Raw genomic sequence first — 15,608 nt, forward strand, 5'->3', positions numbered from 1 at the left:
TAATAGAAGGGAGAACCGATAGAGGTACTCAGGGTACCCTCCGCCACACACCGTCAGGTGTCTTGGGGAGTATGGATGTAGATGTAGATGGAGAGCAGCAGGTGCACGAATCCACCATCGGCGTTGTAGACAAGGTCCTAGTGGAAGTTGGTTTTGTGTTTCTTCCTCTTACATGTTATGATGTGTCAGAGTTATATCTGTGTTGCGTGTGTGACTTGGATGAGTGGTTGTACAGTGTAGCATTGGGTGGGTGTGGGTGTTATGGACGAAGGGAAGCGAGGTAGTGAAACGTACTGCCGGCACACAACCTGCTACTCACGAACAGCACCAAGGGGGCGGTCAATCTGAAGCGCCTCCATCCGGAGGACGGATCACACCATCAGCAGTGTCAAATGCCCTCATTCAATGAGAAACTGTGGACAGAGCTGAAATGCAATCCAGGACACTGGGGGCCCAGTCTTCGTGAGACGCTGCGGACTGGTTTGAAATTTAATCCGGGACATTGGTGCAAAGGCTGGTGATCAAGAACTTTGCGCCACTGCGTCTCCTCCTCTTTCCGGCCAAATACTGGCAGTGAAAATTTTCCACCGTCAGGATTCGAACCATCTTACCTCCGAATCGAGCACCAGTGACTTCAGTCGCGTATGCTGGTCAGTAAACATAAGATAAATGCATTTATGAAGCCTTCAGTACACGTGCGAAAGGGTTCAGTAATATCTGGTTTTACGCTAACCCTCATTATAGATTACTAACAAATACAAATCCCACTGCTGTACAATGAGGAAGTGTGAAGCCGAAGGAATGCAGCTACACATCGTGCCGACCCCGAACCAGTGACGAGTAGCATTCCGTGTTCGAATACGTAGCGGAAAACCGAGCTGGTCTCATATGTTATATTCAATGGAATAGTACACAATGGTATAGAACACTGAGGTGACAAATCACACATACAGATGGCGGTAGTACCGCGTACATAAGGTATAAAGGGGCAATGCATTAGCGAAGCTGTCATTTGTACTCAGGTGATTTATCTGAAAAGACTTCCCACGTGATTATGGCCGTACGACGGGAATTAACAGATTCTGAACGCGGAATGGTAGTTGGAGCTACACGTATGGGACATTACATTTCGGAATTTGTTAGGGAATTCAACATTCAGAGATCTGGAGTTTCAAGAGTGTGCCTAGAGTGCGAAATATCAGACATTACCTCTCACATCGTACAACGCAGTGGCCGATGGATATTAGTCGATTGCTTGGGCTTGCAGACTCCTGCTTACAATACCATCAAGTACAGAATATAATAGGAATATGGCCGACAAGTGAAAAACACAATATCAGTTGTAGTGTAAAGCCATTTGTAGCACACTTTTGATATAAAATTGATATGAAAATTAATTGAAATGACCACTTCATCACCCCCACATACCCCAGCCCCCGACCGTGCCCAACCGCAACCCCAGATGATGCCTCGTGTTTTCTCAGCCTGCACGTGTGCCCCAGCCCCCTCCTCCCCTTCCCCCCTCCCCTACGACCACACCCACCAACCTTCCCTATTAGTGAGAATTTAGAATTTTGGTGGGAAATTGAAATTGGCGGTATCCTTTCTGGGACTCGAACCCTGCTTCTCCTGGGTGGAAAGCTCAAGTGTACCCCCTACCCCCGTCCCCAAACACAACCAAACCACCGGAGGTGCTTGGAACTGATGGGAAAATTAAAACTCGATGTGCCCTTTCTGGGACTCGAACAATGGTGCTCCTGGATGGAAAGCCCAAGTGCAAGCCCTAACACATGGAAACTGTCCAGATGCGGGAGAGGAGCGCTGGTTTAGCGTACTTTATTTATTTTGGTCAGAAAACTGACACAAAGTTCGAAGCTAATTACGTAATTAACCACAAAGATTGGGCCTAATTACACAACTACACTCCTGGAAATGGAAAAAAGAACACATTGACACCGGTGTGTCAGACCCACCATACTTGCTCCGGACACTGCGAGAGGGCTGTACAAGCAATGATCACACGCACGGCACAGCGGACACACCAGGAACCGCGGTGTTGGCCGTCGAATGGCGCTAGCTGCGCAGCATTTGTGCACCGCCGCCGTAAGTGTCAGCCAGTTTGCCGTGGCATACGGAGCTCCATCGCAGTCTTTAACACTGGTAGCATGCCGCGACAGCGTGGACGTGAACCGTATGTGCAGTTGACGAACTTTGAGCGAGGGCGTATAGTGGGCATACGGGAGGCCGGGTGGACGTACCGCCGAATTGCTCAACACGTGGGGCGTGAGGTCTCCACAGTACATCGATGTTGTCGCCAGTGGTCGGCGGAAGGTGCACGTGCCCGTCGACCTGGGACCGGACCGCAGCGACGCACGGATGCACGCCAAGACCGTAGGATCCTACGCAGTGCCGTAGAGGACCGCACCGCCACTTCCCAGCAAATTAGGGACACTGTTGCTCCTGGGGTATCGGGGAGGACCATTCGCAACCGTCTCCATGAAGCTGGGCTACGGTCCCGCACACCGTTAGGCCGTCTTCCGCTCACGCCCCAACATCGTGCAGCCCGCCTCCAGTGGTGTCGCGACAGGCGTGAATGGAGGGACGAATGGAGACGTGTCGTCTTCAGCGATGAGAGTCGCTTCTGCCTTGGTGCCAATGATGGTCGTATGCGTGTTTGGCGCCGTGCAGGTGAGCGCCACAATCAGGACTGCATACGACCGAGGCACACAGGGCCAACACCCGGCATCATGGTGTGGGGAGCGATCTCCTACACTGGCCGTACACCACTGGTGATCGTCGAGGGGACACTGAATAGTGCACGGTACATCCAAACCGTCATCGAACCCATCGTTCTACCATTCCTAGACCGGCAAGGGAACTTGCTGTTCCAACAGGACAATGCACGTCCGTATGTATCCCGTGCCACCCAACGTGCTCTAGAAGGTGTAAGTCAACTACCCTGGCCAGCAAGATCTCCGGATCTGTCCCCCATTGAGCATGTTTGGGACTGGATGAAGCGTCGTCTCACGCGGTCTGCACGTCCAGCACGAACGCTGGTCCAACTGAGGCGCCAGGTGGAAATGGCATGGCAAGCCGTTCCACAGGACTACATCCAGCATCTCTACGATCGTCTCCATGGGAGAATAGCAGCCTGCATTGCTGCGAAAGGTGGATATACACTGTACTAGTGCCGACATTGTGCATGCTCTGTTGCCTGTGTCTATGTGCCTGTGGTTCTGTCAGTGTGATCATTGATGTATCTGACCCCAGGAATGTGTCAATAAAGTTTCCCCTTCCTGGGACAATGAATTCACGGTGTTCTTATTTCAATTTCCAGGAGTGTATATGCGTAGCACTGCACAAGGATGGCATAAAAGCGCAACATAGCCTCAAAAACTGACGAAACCATACAACTGATGTTACCTTGCTGGGAAAAAAATTTCGCAGTACCACTCGAAACTGACACAAATATCGACCGAGAGCAGCGGCGTTTGCGTAGGTTTTCAGTGCTAACAGACAAGCAATACTGCGTGCAATAGCCGCAGAAATCAATGTGAGACGGATGGTGAACGTGTCCGTGACGACCGTGCACCGAAACGTGGCGTAAATGGCCTGTGGCAGCAGACGACCGGCGCGAGTGCCTTTGCTAAGAGCACGAGATCGCCAGCAGCGCCTCTACTGGACTCATTACCATATCGATTGGACCCCAGCCATCTGGAAAACCGTGTTCTGATGAGTCTCGATTTCAGCTGGTAAGAACTGGTTGTAAGGTTCGAGTGTGAAGCCGTGGACGCAAGTTATCAACAAGACAATGTGCAAGCTGGTCGTGGCTCCATAATGGTGTGGGCTGTGCCTGTATGGACTAGACTGCGTCCTCTGGTCCAATTGAACCGATCTGCACGGGCCTTCAAACGACTTGAGTTCATGACACGTAGAGTTTCTGCACCATTTCGAGAAAATGTAGGTTCGACGTGACATTAGGAGCATCCCATGACTTTTGTCATCTCAGAGTATGATTCTGAGTTAAGTAATGTTTGGGAACGTCCGGAAAAAAGGCGTACCTTTCTCAGGATTTGCGAGGCAGTAACCTACAGCTGCTAAGGAATTTGTATTTTCATCATTGAAGCAGCGATAATTTAATGAAAACATACTTTGGGAAAATGGAATGAGAGAGAGGAAGTGGGGGAGGAGGGGTGTTGAGGAAAGAGAAAAAGAGATTGAGACTTGTAATACTGCAATGTGACGGTATAAAAGAACTCGTTTCTCTGGCAGTTCTACAACGACCTTTCTCTGAAACTGCTTATAAATCATACTTTCTATAGCCGGTCGCGGTGGCCGAGCGGTTCTAGGCGCTTCAGTCAGAAAGCGCGCTGCTGCTACGGTCGCAGGTTCGAATCCTGCCTCGGTCGTGGATGTGTGTGATGTCCTTAGTTTAGTTAGGTTTAAGTAGTTCTAAGTTCTAGGGGACTGATGACCTCAGATGTTAAGTCCCATAGTTCTCAGAGCCATTTGAACTATACTTTCTATAAATATTACATTTTTTATCTCAAAGGAATTTTTTTAGATTTGAACATGGTGTCGTTTACATAGTATTGCATCGAATTTGGACGTGACGATATTAATAGAATAGTGAATATATTAGGGGCGACGTACGAACGCTTTCAGTCAAGTCAGGTCACGCACGCGGGAGCAGTCCCACCGGACGTTCCCGCTATGGCGGCCGACGCAGGCCGCATCTGTAAGTCGACTACACGTAACAGCTCACAGTCATTCCAAGATCGAACGACACAGAACAAAGACATTCTGGAATTCTGAATTAATGCGAGAGCTCCACCACTTTTTCTGAATGATATAAAATGACGGCTGCGATAAATCCGCGAAAAAGTGATCCCTTCTGTAGTCCATAGTTGTAAAGCAAACGCTTCACCACATAATTATCTTGCCACTTGTCAGCGTCTGTTGATGCGAATAACTTTGTGTTACAGTGTTTCGTCATCAGACCATCGTTTGTAGCTTAGCTAACTTCGCATTTTTCTTTCCCCACGCGCTTCTGAACTTAGAAATCACGTCGCGTCGACAGCATACGTAATGTTTCTCACATTTCGTTCACGATTTTTATTGATATGTTTTAAACATTTTCTTGTCTTTACGTTATTTTTTTATTCCCATTTATGTTGGTACACAAACATTTCCATCATTTTCCTTGCACCCTAAATTACAGAAATTAATTACACCTTATCTAACAGTAATCCTTTCAAAGACTGCAACTCACTCCCCGCCCTTTCAGGTCCTTAACAACTCAGGAAAGAAACTGAGAAGCTAAGAAGATTCATAGAGTTAAGAATGAATATCTCAAAGTCTCAATACCGTGTGATACGAGACTTTTTTTGTATGGTATGATCCACACCGATCTCGCAATGGTGTCTCGAAGTGCGAATTGAGTCTAGATGGTGGCTGACAGCGCCTGCAAGAGAAAATCCCCAGCTAGCGACTCATTATCTGGCTTTCCGTGGTTTCCATAATTCGAGGTCGAACATTGTGACCATTTCTTTAAGAACCAGTGGACGCTCAACACTAGCCGACTGCAAAAAAGAGGATCCGCTGGTAGAAAAATGAGAAGTTCTTTACTGGAGACTCATATCGAAGGGAAAATAAAATCAGTAATACCCTTTTGCCACGATATCTACGTCTAGGCACGCACTACAACATGACACCTGAAAATTTGGGGCATACTCGTACATGCTACTCCAAACCGGGCCGTAATGTTATGGTTTAAAGTTTCGTCGACGACGAGGTCTTAATACGTGGATCACAGTTTGGACTGGGAGAAGGAAACTGGCTATGACCCTTTCAAAGGGTACAATAAAAAACAATGATTTTTCGTGGTGGATACAAACCACCGACCTCCTTGGCGCGAGTTCATTGTCATACCGTTGTGCCACCCCGCTCGGTCCCCCTTAGTAAATAACCCAAAACTGTGCTCATTGTGGTCGGACACACGTCAAATGTGATCAGACACACTTCTCCAGTGGCGAGCTATAAGCGACTAATTGGAACCAAAATATCTGCCTATACGACATTTCATCATTTGACTGCGACAATAACAGAGTCACCAGAGAAATCGCATCGACCGTAAAGGCCCCATGTGATACGATTACCTGCTTAATGAGGAGAGAGAGACATGTAGACCTGCATTTTTTTTTTCGCAGTGGTGCAGTCATCCAACTTGAAGTGTCAAGGAACGTTCAGCGTTTTGGCCAGCCTCTGTTGGAAAGAGAGGTTTTTGGATATACCAACAGATTCTGCAATTTGTGATGAACAAATCGTTGTAAGTATTAGATAGCGCGCAGCTGGGTCCAGCGCTGAATCGTTGATAGATCTGCAGTAATGAAGCCCGACTATTCACTGATGTAAGACTACCCGATGACGACCCATGTCATACACACACTGTTGACCAGGGCAGCTGAAATTGACCTCGACGATTTCATTTCAAGAGTTCATCGTAAGCCTTTATGCTTTATGCGGTTGCTCTCGAATAGTATTGCTATCAGACGTGCAGGGATTTTGTATCTATTCCGACAACAGATCTGGTGACCCAGTGATAACACGGCGGCCCATTAGTCGCCGAGCGTGTAAGAACAACGTACTCATAACGCTAGTTCTTGCGCGAATAGGGGTCTGTAACAGAATGACTTCCATCTGTTGTACCCTTTATCGTTATCATGCAGCAGTAACCCACAGTGTAATGCTAGAGACAATCTGGAACAGTGGCAAATAATATGTACGGTGATATTATTTCCAACCATGAAGTGAGATGATCGACCCATGCAGTACAGCTACATATATTGCATACACCATGTGTCACTAAAATGAGAGCACTACACCTGCTGTTCGGCTGAAATCCATGCATTTGCTTGAGGTGACAGGCTGATCTGTGGCGTAGCCTCAGGTCTAGGTTAGGTTGAAAGGTGACAGACTCGATGGGAGTTGGCGTAACGAGCGAATGTGAATGATAAATAAAGGTTGAGGTAACAGATGGACCTGCAGCGTAGGCTAACGTTTACGTTCGTGCCATATTTAATCGGAAGATTTCATCCAAGCGCCAATTGTACCGAACTCATTGTGGTTGCTCGTTATACCAGCCAGCAAGCAGAGTCAGTATTTTCATGGGTGGACAGAATGACATCGCATGCCACGTAGATCAGGCAGACTCTGCCCTTCTCCGATGCACTTGGACATAACTTCAGTGGTTCTCAACGGTGATTCAACCACTATGGTTTTTCAGTAACAATGTTTGAGTAACACTTTTAAGCCAGCTGTCCAGATGAGCGTCAGAGATGTTTTTCTTTTAGCTTTGCTCTCCACTATAATTTTCGTCCTGTTACCCTGGAAGTTACATGTATTCCATCAAAAACGTATCCCTTCTTCCACTCGGTTTTTTCTTATATTTATTCCTCGCCTCTTCATTTATTATCTTATCAGTTCACTTAGTGCCTGCCTCTGTAAGCGAGGTGGCTAGCTCACGACTGTGCTATGGCTCTCTCCTCAGTTGCAAGCAGGTGCAAATCCTGGTGATTAAGGAATTTTGCACTGCCTGTATTTGCCCAGAAAGGGGACCAGAGGACGTGGTGTAAAGCTACTGACCAAGAACATTTGCGCCTATGTCGGGGGTCAGATTCCAAACTCTCTGCAGTGTCTCATGAAGTTAGTGCGTGTGACACTGTTGGTTATTTGTTTATCGGATGGGGAGCTTAAGCTCGGCTCTCGCTTTGTTGCTCTTCAAGAGCAGCAGGCTATGTACGGGCACCGGATTTCACACCTCCGCCTTCTCTCCTCCTAATCATAAAACACAACACTACATTACACTCACTTGCACTCTAAAAATACACATACAACACACCTCTCAGTTACGTAAAACGGCCAACCGCGTGCAGAGGAAGAACACCCTTTCCGATAGGTAGACGAAACTACAGCACGGGATGCCCTAGGCAACAATGGCATGTGACATTTAGATTTTTACAAAATATTTGATCAGACGAACATCTGAAACTAAGGAAAATATTAGAAGAGTAATAATTCGCTTCAGTCTCTAGTAATTTGTTATTTATGATTCGACCAGTTTCGAAGCCTAAAGCTTCACCCTCAGATGTCATATCGGCTGTCGAGGAGGACACCCAGGTTACTGGTCCTACGTCCGCAGCTCGTGGTTGTGCGGTAGCGTTCTCGCTTCCCACGCCTGGGTTCCCGGATTCGATTCCCGGCGGGGTCAGGGATTTTCTTCTCTGCCTCGTGATGACTGGGTGTTGTGTACTGTCCTTAGGTTAGTTAGGTTTAAGTAGTTCTAAGTTCTAGGGGAATGATGACCGTAGATGTTAAGTCCCATAGTGCTCAGAGCCATTTGAACCATTTTTGCTGGTCCTACGCTCCCATGCTATTGTTTAGCGTGGGTGTGACTCCGCAGGACTAACTGGCCGTTTGTGTTTCCAAATTATTTGGTTGCACCTGTAGATGATACTTTAGACTTCGAAAGCTGGCGTGTAATAAATACGAAATTAATTGCAACTGAAGCGCATTTTGATCTATTAATATTTTCGTTTTTAGTCCTCTTAATTGACCGCATACTTCTGTGGCACCACGTCTCAAACACTTCGATTCTCTTCCCTTCTGGTTTTCTCACAGCCACGCTTGTGCGCCATACAATGCTCCAGACGTACACTCTCAGAATTTTTTTCCTCTAATTAAGCCTATGTTTGATACTACTGGATTTGTTTTAGGGAATAATGCTTATTGTAAATATGCTAATCTCCTGTCTATATCCTTCTTGCTTCGTCTTATCGTACCTTATTTTCCTTCCTAGACAATAAAATTCCTTGACTTCGTCTTTTACAAGGATTTATTAGGAGCTTCAATATTGTTGTTGTTGCTGCTGCTACTTTGTGTGTGTGTATAAGTGTGTGTGGGTATGTGTGTGTATGTGACTAAAATTGTTGTGAGACAGTGAGGAGGAAACCTATAAAATGAGACTCGTTCACTCACTCCCATCTCACTTAAAAGCTGGAGAGAGATTTCTCTTTTATCGTACGCGTCATCGATCTTACATTCCTCCTTTTGTGACCTAGCACTCTGTCGACGGTTCTGTCATTAGAGACGCAGCACAAGTTAATGACAGATAATGACAAGGAAGGAAATACAAGTAGGCCTATAATTATTTAACCAACTAATGCCGCAATCCACATGAGGCAACTTAAGTTTTCCAAAAACAATTTGGCTACCAAGATAGGACCGTAATCGGGGTTCTTCCAAATGAGAGTCTACTGCAGAAATCAGTGCTTAGTTGTTTAGGATAATGCTATTTAGGGTGAGGTATCGGTGGCTGGAGTTATCAGCGATCTTTGTGAGAGCGACGGTCAGAAACAGGAAAAGCTTTCGAAAGTGCGGACACATAGCTTGCATCGCTCATGATGGTTTATGTGTGGGAAGACGAAGCACTGCTACAACAGGAAAAAGACAATTTGTTGTTGACGATTATGTCAGTAGTAGTGAAAGCCTACCACTAGAAAGGCAGATAACTTCTTGCTGAAGGTACTGGGTAACAATTTCGAAACCCTTGCATAAGAGGCGATACGGCAAGTGGACAAAATAATTTGGACATGTGTGTACAAGCACTACTCAAAGAAAAACATGTAGTGTCCCTTCTCCCTCTAGTTTCCGCACGGCCTATTATTAGCAGTGATTTCGGTTAGTTCCAATGTTAAAATTTAATTATTTATGATCACTGAGTTTTTAAAACTTGTATGATTGCTAGGGCTTGTCTTAGCTCCCGTCATGAAAGCGGCCACTATTATGATTGTTGGGAGAAGTCGACTGTAGCGGCAGTTAACACTAAACAGGGGAAAAAAATCGTAATCCAAGCTCCTTGAAACTGACAGAAGATCTGTGAAATGGGTATGTCCAGAAAACGAAAGACAGTGGCATGTCGTGCTACTGTCTCCACACTAGTCTGAAGCATGGTTATGTTTTAGTGATGGGATTGCCCACTTTTGCTGAATCGATGGATTTGCCGGAAAGAAGGAACTATGAAGCAAGCTGAGCTTCCCGGTTAACGACAACCTAGGCACTAAGACGAAATGCTCCCATGATCACTTCTGGAACTATCCGAGACTAGTTTAATGGATTCGATGACGAACTTAGTGTACTGTCTTCAGTTCCCTGATCTCTATATGACTGGACCTTTGTGGAGTGGTTCAAGGACACAATGAGAATTTTCTGGTTTTTTGGTGGAAGGGTGAGTATGTAAACCTTCTGTTGTCACGACATCTGTTTCTGTCTGTTCGAGATGGAATGGAAACAGTAAATAAAAAAAAAGGAAGGTAGACAACCTACTAACAAAGATTTAGTTTCTTTTCACATGTGTTCATATTATTTTCTCCATTTACTGCGTGTAGAATATCCCATCCTCCACTAACAGAATTTCAGAAATAGTTAGAGATGTTTTGTAAGTGTTTTTGTATAAGGGACCAGTGGTGTGCAGTGGCTCGTTACAAAGTAATACTGAAATTGTTGAGCATTATTACTATCAAAGGCAAGTACTGTCAACGGATGGAACAAGTTTGTTTCGAAACAAGAAATGCAATGCAACCCATCGACATTTGCGCTGTTGTACTCATATCTTCAGTGTGGTAGAAACAGAAGGAAAAGTAACAGTAAGAAGTCAAACGAAATACAGTCAATCAGTAACCAGCCACTGGAGACCACAAGTCCCTCATAATAAAATATTCAGAAAATTTTCCTGAAAACTCTCGCTATAAATACGTTCTGAGTGGAAAAAAACGAGACAACACGTTGGAACTGTCCGAATAGGACAGAAATCCGCAGTGTGATGTACATACAGAGACAAACAAATTCAGAAATACTGGATGATTTATTCAAGAGAAGGAGCTTTACAAGTAAGGCGTTGAGCGACCTCTGGCCCACATGCAAGCAGTTATTCGGCTTGGCATTCAGTGGCAGAATTGTTGAATGTCCTCCTGAGGGATATTGTGCCAAATTCTTTCCATTTGACTCGACAGGTCGTCAAAATCCCGAGTTGGCTTTACGACTCTGTCCGTGACACTACAAACGTTCTGAATTAGCGACCTCACTGGCCAAGGTAGGGTTTGGCAAGCGCGTAGAAAACCTGTAGAACCTCTCGCTCTGTGTGGGCGGACAGCCGGCCGGGGTGGCCGAGCGGTTCTAGGCACTTCAGTCCGGAACCCGAGCTGCTGCTACGGTCGCAGGTTCGAATCCTGCCTCGGGCATGGATGTGTGTGATGTCCTTAGGTTAGTTAGGTTTAAGTAGTTCTACGGGACTGATGACCTCAGAAGTTAAGTCCCATAGTGCTTATAGCCATTTTAACCATTTGTGGGCGGACATTACCTTGCTGAAATGTAACCCCAGGATGGCTTGCCTTGAAGGACAACACAACGGGGCGTAGAATGTCATCGACGTATCGCTGTGCTGTAAGGGCATCGCGGATGACAATCAAGTGCTATGAAAGGAAAAGGCACCTCAGACCATCACTTCTGTTGTCAGGCTATACGGCAGGCGGCAGTCAGGTCGGTATGCCACCGCTCTCTGAGGCCTCTGCAGACACCTCTTTGCTGGTCATCAGGGCTCATTTCGAAGCGGGAGTCATCAGCGAACACAATTCTACTCCAGTCAATGGGATTCCAGGACAAAGACGTGTGTGGAGACGACCCAGACAGCAGTGGGATACCAATCTGAATGTTGCCCGCCACATGGCTGGAGAACTAGGTGTGATGGCCTGAGTTATTTCATTTCACAGAAGGACCGCTTTGGTTATCATCCGTGGCACTCTTACAGCACAGAGGTAAATCAACGATGCTCTTCGCCCGCTTTGTTGCCCTTCATGGAAACCCTACATGGGTTTACATTTCGGCAAGGTAGTGACCTCCTGCACACGGTGTGGCTTTCTACTGATTGTATTCGTGCTTGACAAACCCTTCCACGGCTCTTGACCAGAACGTTCGCCCGGTCTCTCCCCAACTACAGGGTTATGGGCAAGGCCCTCTAACCATTTCGGTATGTTGGGGACATAACGTGGAAACTGGACAGAATTTTGCACGATACCCTTCAAGAGGACATCCGACGAGTCTGACAATATGTGTCAAGACAAATATTGGCTAGAAATGAATCTATGCATTATTGAATTGGGCAATATGAGGAGTGAGGAGCTGTATTTCTTGAATAAGTCATCGAGGTTTTTTTTTTTTTTTTTTTTTTTTTTTTTAACTATACAGGGTGTTAGTAATATGAGTGGAGATATTTCTATTGATGACTGAGGACAGTGTATGGACCATAGTAAATCAGTATTTACTTCATTTGCAGACTAATAATTATAGCTATTACGAATGGTATGTCTTTATCTTGACTAATATCTCCAAGCATGCATGGTACAAACAAGCCATTAATGTTTATTTTCCTCTGGGCCAGCAGGTCAGGTATTGAATTATGGACATGTGGGCTATATTGACAGGCATAGTCCAATTCACGGTGCACTTACGACTGTGGAAAGAACAACAGGCAGTAAATTACACTACTGGCCGTAAAAATTGCTACACCAAGAACATATGCAGGTGATAAACGGGTATTCATTGGACAGATATATTATACTAGAACTGACATGTGATTACATTTTCACGCAATTTGGGTGCATAGATCCTGAGAAATCAGTACCCAGAACAACCACCTCTGGCCGTAAAAACGGCAGCCGTGGTCTCCGAGCTGATAGTCCATAGTGCTCTAAACGTGCATATGGTTGTTGTCTTGCAAACGTCCCTATCTGTTGACTCAGGGATCGAGACGTGTCTGTACGAGCCATTACAGCCATGCGGATAAGATGCCTGTCATCTCGACTGCTAGTGATACGAGAGCGTTGGGATCCAGCACGGCGTTCCGTATTACCCTCCTGAACCCACCGATTCCATATTCTGCTAACAATCATTGGATCTCGACCAACGCTAGCAGCAATGTCGCGGTACGATAAACCGCAATCGCGATAGGCTTCAATCCGACCTTTATGAAAGTCGGAAACGAGATCGTACGCATTTCTCCTCCTTACACGAGGCATCACAACAACGTTTCACCAGGCAACGCCGGGCAATTGCTGTTTGTGTATGAGAAATCGGTTGGAAACTTTCCTCATGTCGGCACGTTGTAGGTGTCGTCACCGGCGCCAACCTTGTGTGAATGCTCTGAAAAGCTAATGATTTGCATATCTCAGCATCTTCTTCCTGTGTGTTAAATTTCGTGTCTGTAGCACGTCATCTTCGTGGTGTAGCAATTTCAATGGCCAGTAGTGTATGTGATTGCAAAAAAATAAAACAGCTAACACCCTGAAGTAGTTAGACATAAATGTACCAACGAGCACAGTATATTGAGCAAGCAGTAAAGTTCGGAGTAGGTATTAAAATCCATGGAGAAAGAAAAAAATTAGTTTGAGGTTCGCCGATGACATTGTAATTCTGTCAGAGACAGCAAAGGACTTGGAAGAGCAGTTGAACGGAATGGACAGTGTCTTGAAATGAGGGTATAAGATGAATATCAACAAAAGCAATACGAGGATAATGGAATGTAGTCGAATTAAGTCGGGTGATGATGAGGGAATTAGATTCGGAAATGAGACACTTAAAGTAGTAAATGAGTTTTGCTATTTGGGTAGCAAAATAACTAATGATGGTCGAAGCAGAGAGGATATAAAATGTAGACTGGCAATGGCAAGGAAAGCGTTTCTGAAGAAGAAAAAATTTTTAACATCGAGTATAGATTTAAATGTCAGGAAGTCGTTTCTGAAGGTATTTGTATGGAGCGTAGCCATGTATGGAATTGAAACGTGGACGATAAATAGTTTCGACAAGAAGAGAATAGAAGCTTTCGAAATGTGGTGCTACAGAAGAATATTGTAGATTAGATGGGTAGGTCACATAACTAATGAGGGGGTATTGAACAGAATTGGGGAGAAGAGGATCTTGTGGCACAACTTGACTAGAAGAATGGATCGGTTGGTAGGACATGTTCTGAGACATCGAGGGATTACCAATTTAGTATTGGAGGGCAGCGTGGAGGGTGAAAATCGTAGAGGGACACCAAGAGATGATTACACTAAACAGATTCAGAAGGATCTAGGCTGCAGTAGGTACTGGGAAATGAAGAAGCTTGCACAGGATAGAGTAGCATGGAGAGCTGCATCAAACTAGTCTCAGGACTGAAGAGCACAACGACAACAACCCCTAACACCGAGCATGATGATGGTATTGCTGATAGTTAGCAATACTAACGAAGAGGGGGACTAAAACCGGTTGCTGATGATGGTGTCGGGTAGCAGTGTAGAAACACTAGGTCGAGAGGAGGTGGAGTGTGAGAGGTACAGGTGTGATGGGAAGCAACGACTAGTCAGTGGCAGAGCAGCGGGCAGAGCAGCCACCGCGGCGTTACCTGGCGAGGTTGGCGGTGCTGCCCTGCGGGACGAGCACGACGCTGGCGGAGCCGGGCAGCAGCTGCTGCGCCTGCGCCGCGGTCCCGTAGTAGGCGACGCCCGCGCCCGCGCGCTGGACGGCCGCCAGCAGGCACAGCCACGCGCAGGTCGCCGCCAAGGTCAGCCGCTGCAACACGGAGGGACGGCGGACAATGACACAACGGCCGGCGGGCGGCGGGCGGCGGGCGGCGTGACGCGAATAGCTGGCGCTGGCGCTGGGGCGGGCGCAGAGCGCGCCCACGCGGCCGCCCCCGTCGCCTCGGACACCTGCTGCTGTCACTGCCAGCTGGCGGCAGGCAGCCGGGGGTAACTAACAGCTGTTCCTGAGGTGACGAAAGTCATACCTCAGTCTGTGTCGCCTGGCCACGAAGAGCTGTTGTAGGACGGATTGATTCACGGATCCAGTTAAATGGCTCCTTCCGTGTATAGTGATTTTACGACTATGACGAGTGGGGCCTGAAGATGTCATTAATATAATGCCGAAATTGGTAGCACATAGAAGTTCATAAAATAAAATAAATTTCTATAATACATACGGTAGTTGGTAAATTATTAGATTAGATTAGATTATAACTTGTTCCATAGATCATGAATACGACACTTCGTAATGTCAGATTAATAAAAGGTGTCTATACGAGATATTACATTAGACAAAATATTACATGACACTCAATATTTTTAATTTTTTTTTATTGTAGCGGTTGGGGGAGTTACCCACTTACTATATCCAAAAATTCATCTAATGAGTAAAAGGAGTTGCCATTAAGAAATTCTTTTAATTTCCTTCTAAATCCTATATGGCTATCTGTCAGACTTTTGATGCTATTAGGTAAGTGTCCAAAGACTTTTATGGCAACATAATTTACCCCCATCTGAGCCAAAGTTAGATTTAACCTTGAGTTGTGAAGATCGTCCTTTCTCCTAGTGTTGTAGCCATGTACACTGCTATTACTTTTGAATTCATTCGGATTGTTAATAACAAATTTCATAAGTGAATATATATATTGTGAGGCTACAGTGAAGATTTCTAGCTCTTTAAATAAGTGTCTGCAGGATGATCTTGGATGAGCTCCA

The 15,608-nt window shown here is 45.9% G+C and overlaps 1 protein-coding gene across 1 annotated transcript in view; it reads right to left on the reverse strand.

The window, feature by feature from the left end:
- Positions 1 to 15,608, reverse strand: part of LOC124545217 (skin secretory protein xP2-like) — an 88,563-nt gene that overhangs the window by 46,140 nt on the left and 26,815 nt on the right. The window contains exon 2 of the mRNA XM_047124085.1: positions 14,495 to 14,661. Coding sequence (XP_046980041.1) covers positions 14,495 to 14,661 — 167 coding nt within the window. The remainder of the gene's footprint in view (positions 1 to 14,494; positions 14,662 to 15,608) is intronic.

This window comes from Schistocerca americana, chromosome 8 (genome assembly GCF_021461395.2).
Source record: "Schistocerca americana isolate TAMUIC-IGC-003095 chromosome 8, iqSchAmer2.1, whole genome shotgun sequence".
In the NCBI taxonomy this organism is placed as follows: Eukaryota; Metazoa; Arthropoda; class Insecta; order Orthoptera; family Acrididae; genus Schistocerca; species Schistocerca americana.